Below are 12849 nucleotides of genomic sequence, written 5' to 3' on the forward strand. Positions count from 1 at the left end.
CCCAGCTGGGGCAGGAAGGGGATGCTTCATCCTGGAGGCTTATGGTGATGACCAGATGAGGATGAGGATGCTCCAGCACTTGCTGGGCTGGTTAGGGCCATCTGGAGTGTGGGGAGAAAGGAAAGCAGAAAGCCCTGAGCTGTCAGGGGCAGGAGCTGCGGGCGGTTGCTGTCGTTGCCGAGAGCTGGGACAGGAGGTCACTTGCCAGCCCACAGGAAGGCGTGAGGGGCTCCCAAAAGGGAAATGAGGAACAGCTCTTGCCTCAGAAGTGGCCACAAGCCCCGGGGGAGCCTGGGGAGGTGCAGAGCTGCTGGGACAAGGGGAGCAGAGCGTGGTGGGATGGCTGGGGCCAGCCAGGAGACCCCACAAAGTGGCATGAACCTGCTCCTGGGCACTGTCCTGCTGCTCCTGCTGCTGCCTGGTGAGTGGCATCCTTGGCACTGGGGGTGCATGGGCTTTGTGGGAAGGTTTCCCATGGGAAGGTGCTCACCAAAAGACCAAGTGGGGATTTCATCCTGAAACGTGGACGGGCCAGAGAGGAGCATCCCCACTGGGATGTGCAGAGGTGAGCAGAGTTGGGGGCTTTGTTGCTGGGGGCTTTTTTAAAACCCAGGATGAACAGTCCAGGGTCTCCTTTGTGAGCCCCTCAGGCAGGCTGGGCACGGTGGTTTTGCCTTCACCAGCTCTGATTGATGTCCAGGTGTTTTTGAAGCCCACGTAACTGCAGGACTGTTCCTCTAAAACCCGGGATGAACAGTCCAGGGTCTCCTTTGTGAGCCTCCCTGGCCAGCTGGGCACGGTGGTTTTGCCCTCATCAGCTCTGATTGCTGTTTTTGAAGCCCACGTAACTGCAGGATTGTTCCTTTACAACCTGGCAGCTGCCAGACCCTCCTGCCTTCTCCTCCCCTTTCCCTCTGGACAGAGGGAGGGCTGACCCTAGGTTTTGGTGTTTCCCCCCTTTCTCCATCCAGATGTCGCCGAAGGACGGGACAGCTGTTCCGGTGAGTGTCCCCTCCCATTCCCCCCTTGCTCCCAGTGCCCATCCTGTGCTGCGGTGCCCGGCGGTCACTGCTGCCCCTGCCCAGGGCTGCCCCGGGGTGATGAGCACGGGGAGTGCTGCAGAGCGGTGCTGGAGCAGCAGAGCCCGGGCAGCAGCAGCCTGGTGTTCCACCCGACCCAGCGCTGCCCGGAGCTGTGGCACTCCCGGAGCCGCGCCTGCGTCTGCCTGAGGGAGCGCTGGCTCAGGTAGGGCAGGGCTGCCCTGGATGGGGTTTAGGGGCTCAGTCCCCGTGTCGCCGTGTCCCACAGCCCCCCTTGTCCCACAGGCTGCTGCAGTCGGGGTTGCACAGTCAGCTGGCTGGGCTCCAGACTCTGCTCCTCAATGTCAGCAGGGCTGTCACCCGCGATGTGCTCATCGCCTTCTCCCCCACTGAGGTGAGCTGTGTCCCTGCCTCTCCATTGCTTGGAAGGTCCCACACCTTCCAAGCACCCCTCAGCCCCTGCCCCAGGGTGTGGTGTGCCCTGCTGTGCTCTTCCTCCTCCCTGTGGGGTTGCATCATGGGCCCACATCAACTTCAACATCCCTTGGCAAGGAGCCACGTGAAGGGGTGCTTGGGAGGAAAGACCCCTCCTCATGGAGCCATCCCATGGCCAGGTGGGCAGGGGGAGTGTGAGGTAGGAAAGGAGCAGGGACAGGTGTGACCTTGTGCCTCCTGCCCACCCAGAGGCTCTCCCAGGCTCTGGACGTCCCAGGGACCATGTGTGGGTAGAGAATCTGCTGGCTCCCTCTCCCAGCTCTGCCCCCACAGATGCTGGGTGCTGGGAATGAGGCTTTTCCCTTCTGCCCTCAGGGCTCCTGCTGATGTTACTGAGCAAACCCACCTGGGCAGGGCTGATTTTGTGCCTGGAGCAAGATTGGTGGGTTCTGAAAGGAGATGTGATCTGGCAGCAACAACCTCTCACTGTTCTCTGCTGCAGGGCCCCAGCAGGCTGAACAGCACAGAGAAAGGGAAGGCAGGTAAAATCCACCTCCCCAGGGGGATATTCCGGTCCCTGAGCAGCCAAACAGTGCGAGTGGTGGTGACAGTCCTCAATATCCAGCAGCTTGGCATGTTCAAGGTACAGCTGGCACTGCCTGCATCCTTCCCGCTGCCCCCAGCCCCTGACACCAACCAGCTCAGCCCTGGCAGGGTTTCCCCTCCACAGGAAATCAACCAGACAGGGCAGGTGCTGGACAACACCGTGGTGGGCATCACGGTGGGGGAGAGCAGCATCTCGGGGCTGCAGGAGCCCGTGCAGCTCACCTTCCCCCACGGGGAGCTGCCCCAGGTGAGTCAGCGCTGCAGGGCTGCCCTGCCCTCCCCTCCAGTGCTCTCCTCATGCAGGGGCTGCTGCTGCTCTCCCCCTTTCAGGGGCTGCTGCTGCTCTCTCCATGCAGGGGCTGATGCTGCTCTCCCTGGGGTAGGAGCTGCTGCTGCTCTCTCCGGGGTAGGAGCTGATGCCGCTCTCTCCCTTGCAGGGTGTCACCCCCCGGTGCGTGTTCTGGGATGCCAGCAAAGGTGCGGCTGCTCGGGGCAGGTGCGGGGCGGGGCACGGGCGCCGTCCCAGCGCTCACAGCCGCTCCTCTTGCAGGGCAGGCAGGAGGCTGGCGCAGCAGTGGATGTGACACACAGCCCGGGGACAAGGGGACAGTCTGCTCCTGTGACCATCTCACCTTCTTCACCCTGCTCCTGGTGACGATTCCGCTTCCTGCAGCTCCTGCTTGTGCCCTGGCAGCGCTGCCTGCACACTTCTCTGGCCCCTTGGGTGTCATGAGTAGCCACACAGGGACAATTAGAGCTGTGCTCAGGCAAGGCAAGGTCCCAAACCCGAGCCCAGCCCCAGCTCAGGAGGGCAGCAGCAGCTCAGCTGGGCAGGGCAGGCTGGAAAAGGCCCCAGCTTGGTGCAGGCTCTGGCAGAACAAGGCTTGTGGTCCCAGATGCTGGTGGAGACCCCCAGGAGGGTGCTCATGGTGGTCACTTCACCCACAGAGCATCTCCTCTGAGCCACCACTGCCCTGTTTCCCCTGAAGATCTGTGGGCTGGTATGGGGTCTCTGCAGCAGCCCCATGGCTCTGGTACCTGCAGTCAGGTTTCCTAGGCTGGTGCAGGGCCTGTCTAACCCAACATGTGCATGTTTGGCAGAGCCCAGCTCTGGATGGCTCCACAGCAAGAGATCTGATGGCTGTTGCCACCGCTGGCTGTGGAGTAGCCATGGCCTTCTCCATCTTCACCATGGCCTTCTGCATCTTTATCAGGTGGGATGAGCCAGCAGCTCCACGGGGGCTTGCCAGGCTGGGAGAGACGTGAGGCAGTGCCAGTGCCTCTCCTGGGCCTGCTGTGCCACAGCCCAGGGCCCTGCTCACCTGTGACCCTTCCTGTCCCTGTGGGGACACAGGTGCAGGTTCAGGCTGGAGGACACTCTCCGCACCAACCTGGGGCTGCACCTCAACCTCATGGGCAGCCTGCTCCTCCTCAACCTGGCCTTCCTGCTCAGCACTGGGCTCGCTGGCAGGGTCCCCCCAAGCACCTGCAGGGCCCTGGGGGGGCTCACCCACTACTGCCTGCTCTGCTGCTTCACCTGGACGGCGCTGGAGGGCTGCCAGCTCTACCTCCTCTTTGTCAAGGTCCTGGGCACCTACATCCACCACTACCTGGCAAAGCTGTGCCTGCTGGGCTGGGGTGAGCAGCCTGGGGGAGAGGGGCAGTGGGAGGTTTGGATTGGGTACTGGGGAAAATGTCTTCACTGAAAGGGTGGTCAGGTACTGGAACAGGGTGTCCTGGCAGTGGTGGAGTTACCAGCCCTGGAAGTGTTCAAAGGTGTGTGGATGTGGCACTTGGGGACGTGGTTTAGTGGTGAATGTGGCTGAGTTAATGGCTGGACTTGGTGATCTTAGAGGTCTTTTCCACCCTAAACAATTCTGTGATTGTGTCTCTCCTCTTCCAGGCTTCCCTGCTCTCGTGGTGGGAGTGGCAGGAGCTCTTGGCAGCTATGGAAAATACCACATCCAGACCAAGGACCACCAGACCATAGCCCACCTGTGCGTGTGCCACTGCCCACAGGGCTCAGGGGGCCCTTTGGCACAGGGAGGGGCAGCTCAGTCCTGCCAGGAGGGCAGCAGTCAGGGGTTGCACCCATCTGCTTTGGCTTTGGGCCATGCTTCTGCTTCTGCTTCCTTAGTTGTGATTGCCACACACCAGCCACCCCCAGCTCTCATGCTGAGCCTCCTGAGTCATGCCTGCAGCCTTCCAGGTCATGGAGGGATGGCCAAGATCCACCTGGAGCTTGTCCAGGCTCCCTGCCAGCTGAGCAACACGAGGGCAGTGTTTACCCACCACTGTCCCCCTGCTCCACCCTGGCCTTGGAAAATCCCACCAGGGGAAGGCTCCCATGGGTGCTGGTGAGGCTTGCAGGGCTGCTGGAGGCTCCAGGGTTGTCTCTTTTCAGGTGCTGGATCACTTCCAAACATCTTCTGGTCCACTACATCACCAACTGTGGCTACTTTGGCGTCATCTTCCTCTTCAACATGGCTGTGTTCGGGGTGGTGACCCACAAGAGCTGCAGCTTGCAGGGCACTGGGGCAGTGCAGGGACACAGCAAGCCCTGGAAGGTGGCTCTGGTGGCAGCAGGGCTGTTCTGCCTGCTGGGAGCCACTTGGGCCCTGGCATTCCTCACCTATGGCATCTCCTCTGCAGCTGTGCTCCACCTCTTCACTGTCCTCAACTCCCTCCAAGGTCAGCACTCACTCTGGGCTGGGTTCCAGGGGTTGGGTGGGGAAGGTGGAGGAGGCAGGAGCCAGCCTGGCTGCGGGGTGAACAGGGATCCCAAGGCACCAGTGTCTTCCCAGCACTGTCATAGCCCTCCTTTTGTCAGGGCAGGTCCCAACCACCAGCATGGAGCTGCTCTTGGCTCCCAATTACACCCTCTCCACCCGTGGTGGTTTTCCTCCAAGGACATTCCTTAGCAGGGGACTAGGGGCATTATCCACTCCCAGCCAAATGGTTCATGTGAAGGAGGGGGTGAGCTGAGGGAATCCTCTGGAAGTGGAAGGAAAGTGTCATTAGCATCCTGGCAAGATTGTCTCCTGCTGCTGCTGAGTGTTTGTCTTCCTTTCCCTGCAGGAATTTTCATATTCATCTGGTTGGTTGTCCTCTACTACCCAAAGACAAAGGAGAGCACTGGTTCCCTCTCCTACATCATCAGACATGACAAAACCACCACAGGCTCCCAGGACTAGCCCCTGGCTGGAGCAGCTCCTGGCTGGACCTCTCTCCCTGCCTGCACCTGCACCCACTGAGAGCCCTCCTGGCAGGTGCAGCTTCCTCCAGAGGGAGAGATCAGCTATCAATGCCTCAGTTTATCTAGTTTATCTTCAGTGGGCATGGTCCACCTCAGCAGGGCTCTTTGCTTTGTCCCTTCCATTCCTGCTGGGCTGCCCTGGGCAAGGAGCTCCACAGATGGTGCTTCTGCAAAGTCCCTCCAGGCTGCAGCTCCATGGTCTCGAGGTGGCCCTGATCTCATTCCCCAGGGACAAGGAGGAAGCCCCCAAAGCACCTGCTTTCAGCCAGGATGGAGCCATCACCCTCTTTGCTAGAGGTGGCTCTTGGTGCTGAACCAGCCCAGCAGGGAGTTTCCTGCCACTGGAGGGAGAGGATTGATGTGCTGCAGCCCAGATGTGGGGGGTTTGCCTCTGGGAATCAGCAAAAAGAAGAGGAAATCCATGAGCTTCTTTGCAAAACATCTCCTTGCTCTCTGGCAGAGATCTGCTGTGTGTCCTTCCTGCCAAACAGCCTCTGGGGCCAGCAGCAATTCCCTCATGGACATGGTGCTCTAGCCAAAATGCACATACAGCTGCCTTGCAGGGCAACTTCTGTCTTCTGATCTGTGTTTTGGTATTAAATCTCTGCCAGCTGGCTGAGCACTGTGAATTTAGTCTTTAATACCTTCATTATTATTTGTTACTTGCTTTATATTAGAGATGTATCAATGGGAAAAGTCTTGCTGGCCATTTGCCATGAATGAAATGAGAAATGTTAAGAATGAAGGGAGAAGAAATCACTATGGATGGGTGCACACACCCACACCCATACCCACACACACACACGTGTGCATGCACAAAGCAGCCCTTTCTCTGCTAATGCTGCCTTTGTGTGGCACAGAACTATGCAAGGACCAGCTTTGGTATCTAGAGTGGGGTATTTCCATCTCCCCACATGCCAGGGTGACTCTGTGGGGAAGAGGGAAGCAGGAGGAAGGGCTCTCCCATCCCTGGGTACACACTCTGGATTTAGGGACTATGGGCTCACAGGGGAGAAGGTCCAAGAGATGCAACAGGGAACAGAAACACTGCGATGCACCTCATCCTTCAAGCACTGTTTGCACCCAGCCATTACCCCCTTCCCCAAAACACCCACAGAGACACAGCAAGAGCCTCTCTGCTGCTGTGATGTTTATTGGGAAACAGCTGTTTGCTAACCCATCCTCCGCCTCACGCTGACAGCCACAGCAGCCACGGCGAGCACGGTGAGCACACCCAGCAGGATGAGGGCCCTGGAGAGCCACAGGCTGGGTCCTGCCAAAGAGGAGAGAGACTGGGTGTGTGTCTGGGTCCCCTGAGCCCTCTGAGGCATCTCCTGACTGGGGATACATTCAGGGAGGTCATCTCCTGTGACAGGCAGGAGCCACAGGAGCTGTGGGATCTGTGGGTACTTTGGGATCCTGAGGGCACTAACAGGACTCAACACCTCAAATGGCCTCCACTGAGCCCTGCTGCCTACAGCTCAGCATGCATGCCTGCTCTGAGCCATGCCATAGGTGGGCTTGCCCCCAGCCCTGCTCCTGGACTGCCCTGGGGGACATACATACCCGCTGGGTCCTGCTGGTCACTGCTGGAATGGTGGATGTCAGCTCCTGAGGGAGGAGCAGCCAGCAGGAGGATGGGCCCGTAGGACACAATCCTGTTGTGGTCATCTGCCAGTGCCCGCCTGCTCCTCCCGTGCCTGGGGCATTGCTGCCAGCAAAGGCAAAGGGAGGGTGATGGGAGGGAGAGAAGGGTGAAGGGAGGGAGGGAAGGGTGAAGGGAGGGCAGGGAAAGGTGATGGGAAGGAGGGAAGGGTGATGGGAGGGCAGGGGAGGACACCCTGCACCTGGGCCATCCTGTAGATCTCCCTTTCCCAGGGAAGAGGGAAAGGAGGTCTCTGGTGGGGTCAGGCCCCTGCACCTTTGGTGTTCAGGGCTTCTGATTCTGGAGGTGTTTGGGTGAGGCACCCAAAAGCAGAGCAGAGCCCCTTGTCCAAGCAGAGGCAGTGAAGGCATTCATCATCATTGGCCAACTAGCCTCATTCACTTACTTCACAATCATCCTAGTTTTATTCCCCCTTGTGGCCCCCCCTAGAAAATAAACTACTCAAGTTCTAATTGACTCAATGTTTATAAAACATTGGTCTTGTAAGCCAAAGATTGAAGACTAAACCCCTCCTCAGAGTTACCCCACCACTCTGTCTCAGGAAGAAAGGATTCAAACCCTCATCTCCAGCTCCCACACCCAGGTCCCACAGCCCCCCAGGGCAAGGGAGCTCACCTGGGCACAGGGCTCTGGGCTGTCAGGAACACAGAGCTGCACACGGCAGTGCAGGAACATCTCAGGGTAACCAACAAACTGGAACATCTGGAAGCTGAACTTGGCACTGGTGCTCTCCCCAATGGCATTCAGATAGGTCACTGTCTCGTCATGGGGACACCTGGGACACGGGGGCTGGATCAGTGGGTGGTAAATGAGGTGGAGCAGGGTAATCCCTGTGGGATAACACTCCCACAGGGAATGAGGGCAGCCTGCAGGCCTATTTCTGTCTAGTCCTTGACACACTGTGGTGCAAGGAGATGGGATGTGCTGGGTTCACTGCCCTCACCCCTGCTCAATGAGCTTGTGCTGCGTGTCCTGGTGTGGATCTGGGCTCGGTGTGGCCCAGCAGTCCAGAACACTGAGCAGGAAGTACTTGAGCTGGTGCTGCCCTTCCATCTTCAGCAGCACATAGAGAGTGTCCGTGAGGGGCACAGCCACACTTGGCAGGTGATAAGGCTCGCGGTAGGAGGGGGACTTGTAGAGTCTCATGCTGACATTGAAGTGTCCTTCTCTGACCACAAGCTGTACCAGCCTGAGAGGAGAGCACAGGATGAGAGCTCACAAACACAACAAGGAGGGGGGAAGGACATTGCACAGGTGAAGCCACCACTGCTCTCAGAGCTCTCTGGGGCTCCCCAGCGCCTTTGCAAATTGTCTCACTGAATCTACTTCTCTCCAAGCTCAAAGACACCATGCCAGCAGCCAGGTGAAGTGGGGCACTCACTTGTCAACAGCAGTGAGAGCGAAGGGCAGTCTCACAACCTGCTGGTAGGCGTAGATGCAGGAGAAGTGCACCTCCAGCTGAAAACTGCGGGAGATGGGGGCCCTGGGGGCCTCCTGCTCCGACTCGATGGCGTTGGAGTACGAGACATGGGAGCTGTTTTGCTGGAACGACACAGAAATCAAGGTCATGACTAAAGCCACACACAGAGCTGCAAGTTCAGAAGGTACACCTCAGCTGTAGCTGCTCCAGGCCTGGATATCTGCTGGGCTTTCAGCCTGTGTCTGGGGGCTGCTGGCACGGTGGGCACAGATGAGCACAGGGCTCTGCTGTGCAATGCAGAGCTCCAGCACCTTGTCTGTTCCCTTCCTGCTCCATGAAGCAAGTCAGGGACCAAGGGGACAGGGCTGCAGAACTCACAGGATGTCCCCAGGAAGCTGAGGGCTGTTACCAGTGCACAATGAGACTTCCAAGTTCTCCTAAGTAAGACAAAATGTGTTGCCAGCAGGGGTTTGGTGGAGGCAGAAGAGCTTTCTGACATCCTCAGGGAAGACTTTCAAGGAGAATGAGAACTTTTCAGCACCCAGATATAAAAGCAAAAGCCTTTGGGGTTGCCCTTTGCTGTCCCACCTCACCATGTCTGCTTCTCTCCTGGCTTTGGAGCTATGGATCCTCACCTGGATTACTGATCCACAGGCAGTGTGGTTTTCACCTGTGAGAACTGCTGCAAAAAACAGCTCACCCTCTTCTTCCTTCTCTGAGACCTTGCATGCCTGGTTCTTCAAGTGGACGAGCTCCAGTGGGATTTTCAAGAGCTCAAACACCTCCTTCCTCACCATCATCTTCATGTGCTCTTCCTCACAGGCCAGCTTCAGCACCACATCTGGGGGAAAAAGCCATCTGCAATAGCAATGAGGGAGAGGCCTGAAGGAGCCCCAGGCCAGCTGGAGGGTGGCACAGTCCCACTGAGCTCAGCAGCCTTGGTGCAGCTGTAGGGCTGTTCAGAGACACTGGGCAGGAGACAGGCTGGTCCCTTTGGAGGGCTCTCCACACAACCCCCACAGTGTGTCTAGGGCACCAGAGGGACAGGGATCCTCTCCTTCAGAAGAAGAAAGAGTTTTTGGCCAGTGTTTGGAAAGGGCTTCACTGTATCTGTGCCAGGGTGGATGTGCTTGTTCTGAAACTGTGAGGCAGCTGTGTCCTGCAGCCTGCCCTGCTGCACCATGGCACAGCCAAGGAATTCAGGCTTTTGGGGAAGAGGACAATGGCCTGTGTCTGGGTTTTCTACCAGCACATAGCCAGGATATGGCTGTAGTGGTGCAGAATACACCTGAACCAGAAGCTGGGATGTGCTCATGGTAGCAACAGTGAACTGTGCCCATGTCCCTCTGGTGCCCATGGACAGACTGGGGACGGCTCCCCAGCATTCCCAGCCCTACCTTGGCAGAATTCCCCAGTGAAGCCTGGCTTGCAGCTGCAGACTGGTCTGTCCACAGGCACCTGGCACTGCCCCTGGTGCTGGCATGGGTTGGGCAGGCAGGCATCTGGGCTCCTCCTGACACGGAGGGCAACCCCTGGCCCCGGGCCGCGGGTGCTGGCCAGCTCACCTGCAGCAAAGGAAAGACAAGAAAGATGAAGTGCAGCAAGAATTTCTCCCTGATAAGAGATTTGAGAACTCACACCACAGCAGGAAGCTCTGCACAGCTCTCAAGGGCTGAGATCCTCAACTGGAGCCAGAGCAGACACATCTGAAGAAGAACCTGCTGCCTCAGCTTGCTGGGAGACTGTGAGACCTCCTGAGCCTGGCTGTAATCTGGAGCAGAGCTAAGGGGCCTGTCACTGTCACCAGAGAGCATGGTGGCACATTGCAGCCCCATGGGTTACACACCCTTTGAGCGTGGGGGGGACAGCCTGCAGTTTCTGCCTGTTTTGCTGGCTCCTGACCCCAGTTCCTGCCTCTCTGAGCCCTGTTCTATTGTTCCTCTTTAGTAGCCTTCAGCAGTGTGCTGAATGAGGAACTTGAACAAGGATCAGGTGGAGGTTTGGCCTTTCCTTGCCATGCTACCCATCCATGACCCAGCAGGGACAGAGCACAGGGTGACTCACTCTTGTTGCCTTCACAGCCAGCCAGGCAGAGCACAGAGAGCAGCAGCAAGCATCTCACAGTCCTGTCCTGGAAAAACAAGCAGGCTCTGGATAACTGGGATTTGTTATCACACTCACTGGACATGTCTGCAGTCATTCAGAAAGGCTGAATCCTCAAGCATTGGTGAAATATTTTCTGTGCTGTATTTCCATGAAGCAAAGTAATTGCCCACCCCAAAGGTCCAGATCAGCCTTCCCTCATCAGGCCAACACAAGAGTCAAACACTTTCCTGAATTTAAGTAGCTACTCCAGAAAGGAGGTGGGAGAAACCAGCCCTAGGACCCACAGGGATGTGCTGACAGTGACAAAGCCACATTTCAGTGGCAATTTGAGTAAAGCTGCACAGATGGGACATCAGTCTGGGCTCCCCAAAGAGGAAAGGAGTTATTCTCTTCCCACTACAGCTCTTTTGAAGAGTTAGAATTTGCAAAAGGATCCTCACTGTTCCAGTAAATCATAACGGTAACAAGGAGACAATGGGATAGTAAAACAAACCCAAAGCTTTGAACACTACTAAAATTAGTGTCAAAAGGACAATCTCTTCTGTTGCTACAGATAATATATTTCTTTAGGGAAATTATTGGCACAGTGCTGGACCAGCCCTGCACACCAGATACTCCTTATCAGAGATGTGGATGCAAGTCAGCCAGGACTGGTGGCTGGGCAATGCTCTGTCAGTGCTGAGAGCAGGACAAAGCCAGTGCCAACATCCCTCTCACACAGCTCACCCACACCCCCTGCACTGACCCTGAGCAGCTGGACAGGAGGAGTTAATGCCCTGTCAGATCCTTGCTCAGCCATCCTGAGAGATCCACCCTGAGAGATCCCACCCTGAGAGATCCCACCCTGAGAGATCCACCCTGAGAGATCCACCCTGAGAGATCCCACCACCTTGCTCTCCCTGCTCACCATTGCCGGGCTGCTCTCTGCTCCTCCATCCATGTTCCTTCCCCCAGGGCCGGCTGGGCACACCGGGGCCGCTCCGTGCCTCCGGCCTGTGCCTTTTATCGCCTCCCGACAGCTCCTCGCTCTCCCCCACGCACACACACGGCCTTTGGGATTGCACAAGAGCCCGCTGAGCATCCCTCGGGGCCGGGGAGGAGGAAAGGACTCTCAAAGTCCGGCACGGATGGCCGTGCCCGTGAGCCGACAGCTCAGTGTGGGTGCTGACCCAATCCACAGCCCTGACAGGGGCCCAAACAGGGAGTGTCAGCAAAACCCGCCGGGATCTGGGGTCTGGGCATCCAGCTGGTTTTGTGGTATCTGTTTTTGATGCAGCAATAATACAGATAGCACAGCAGCACACGCCAAGGCCAGATAACTTTGGGCGCTGAGTACAGGCACTTTTAGAACCACAACATACAGTTGCCTTATCTCTTTTTTTTTTTTTTTTTTTTTTGATTGACTTCTGGCATTTAAGAACTGCTGAAAAGTACTGGTGAGAGATGGAGGATCCTACCCCACTTTGCTTCATATCCAGATGTGAAATGCACCCGCAATGACTGAATCCAACTCCTGGTCCCTGCACAGGACCACCCCAGCAGTCCCACCCTGTGCCTCTCAGGGCATTGTCCAAATGTTCTTTCAACTCTGGCAAGCTTAGGGGATGTGACCATTTCCCTGGAAAGCCTTTTCCAGTGCCCAACCACCCTTTGGGGGAAGAACCTTCTCCTAATATCCAACCTAAACCCCTGCCCTCAATACAAGTTCATGCCATTTAGGTGACAGTAACCAGCATTAATCATTGAAAATGATGCTTCTTGATATATTTTGACTGCAGTCTGTGCATCCTCAAAGCTTTAATTGCTACGGTTCCCTTAACAGAGTGCCTAATGTGAACATCCGTCCATCAATCCATATTTTTTCTTAACCACAATAAACCAGAAAAAAAAGTGTTTAGCATCTGACCCTGCTTACAGTCTAATGAACTGCCGATTAAGAATAAAGAGGAAATAAAGGGAAAAAAAGGAGTAAAATGAAAATATAGAAAGGAAAAAGAAAAGGAAAAGGTAAAGGAGAAGAAAAAGAAGTAGAAAAATAAAAGAAAAAGAAAAAAGGATCAAGGCGTCTCGCTACCCCTTGGCGCCAGCTTTTGGGTAAGTGCCTGTGCAACAAAGGGTCACTGGGGATGATTTTAATTTTAAAGAGCCGAATTCGTGAGTTTTGGAGAGGGTCTTGGAGGGCGACAGCTCAGCCGTGGTGGCGGGCAGGGCCGCCCGCTGTCCCCTGCTTGGCTCCGCTCTGCCCCCTTCTCTCAGCGGGCCCGGGGCACGGTGCCGGCGGCCGGGCCGGGAGAGGCGCCGGGGCTGGGGCAGCGCAGGG

General features: G+C 56.8%; 2 protein-coding genes across 2 annotated transcripts; one reads left to right on the forward strand and one right to left on the reverse strand.

Moving 5' to 3' along the window:
- The first annotated feature begins 316 nt into the window (after window positions 1-316).
- Window positions 317-5919, forward strand: LOC132079122 (adhesion G protein-coupled receptor G3-like). Its single transcript, XM_059481573.1, has 13 exons — window positions 317-421; window positions 972-1001; window positions 1086-1245; window positions 1326-1434; window positions 1978-2118; window positions 2206-2328; window positions 2519-2558; window positions 2632-2732; window positions 3183-3295; window positions 3436-3719; window positions 3985-4078; window positions 4486-4772; window positions 5160-5919. Exons 1-13 carry the CDS (start codon window positions 340-342, stop codon window positions 5273-5275), a joined length of 1680 nt encoding a protein of 559 aa, XP_059337556.1. The 5' UTR covers window positions 317-339; the 3' UTR covers window positions 5276-5919.
- A 590-nt stretch (window positions 5920-6509) lies between these two features.
- LOC132078896 (uromodulin-like) lies at window positions 6510-11632 on the reverse strand. Its single transcript, XM_059481219.1, has 9 exons — window positions 11437-11632; window positions 10488-10554; window positions 9821-9988; window positions 9059-9264; window positions 8385-8545; window positions 7947-8192; window positions 7619-7778; window positions 6904-7048; window positions 6510-6610 (listed from the first exon to the last, which is right to left on the reverse strand). Exons 1-9 carry the CDS (start codon window positions 11608-11610, stop codon window positions 6510-6512), a joined length of 1428 nt encoding a protein of 475 aa, XP_059337202.1. The 5' UTR covers window positions 11611-11632.
- Window positions 11633-12849: the final 1217 nt, after the last annotated feature.

The sequence above is a fragment of the Ammospiza nelsoni genome, chromosome 13, assembly GCF_027579445.1.
Source record: "Ammospiza nelsoni isolate bAmmNel1 chromosome 13, bAmmNel1.pri, whole genome shotgun sequence".
In the NCBI taxonomy this organism is placed as follows: Eukaryota; Metazoa; Chordata; class Aves; order Passeriformes; family Passerellidae; genus Ammospiza; species Ammospiza nelsoni.

What these genes read in the sequence shown, in the direction of transcription:
- LOC132078896 (XM_059481219.1), bottom strand. Translation starts at nt 11,610, where the DNA reads ATGCTCAGCGGGCTCTTGTGCAATCCCAAAGGCCGTGTGTGTGCGTGG. An exon ending in CACTGGGGAATTCTGCCAAG is followed by an intron (nt 9,265 to 9,820) that starts GTAGGGCTGGGA and finishes TTTTTCCCCCAG; the next exon opens with ATGTGGTGCTGAAGCTGGCC. An exon ending in GCCCAGAGCCCTGTGCCCAG is followed by an intron (nt 7,049 to 7,618) that starts GTGAGCTCCCTT and finishes CTTTGCTGGCAG; the next exon opens with CAATGCCCCAGGCACGGGAG.
- LOC132079122 (XM_059481573.1), top strand. Translation starts at nt 340, where the DNA reads ATGGCTGGGGCCAGCCAGGAGACCCCACAAAGTGGCATGAACCTGCTC. An exon ending in CCCACGGGGAGCTGCCCCAG is followed by an intron (nt 2,329 to 2,518) that starts GTGAGTCAGCGC and finishes TCTCCCTTGCAG; the next exon opens with GGTGTCACCCCCCGGTGCGT. An exon ending in TGTCCTCAACTCCCTCCAAG is followed by an intron (nt 4,773 to 5,159) that starts GTCAGCACTCAC and finishes CTTTCCCTGCAG; the next exon opens with GAATTTTCATATTCATCTGG.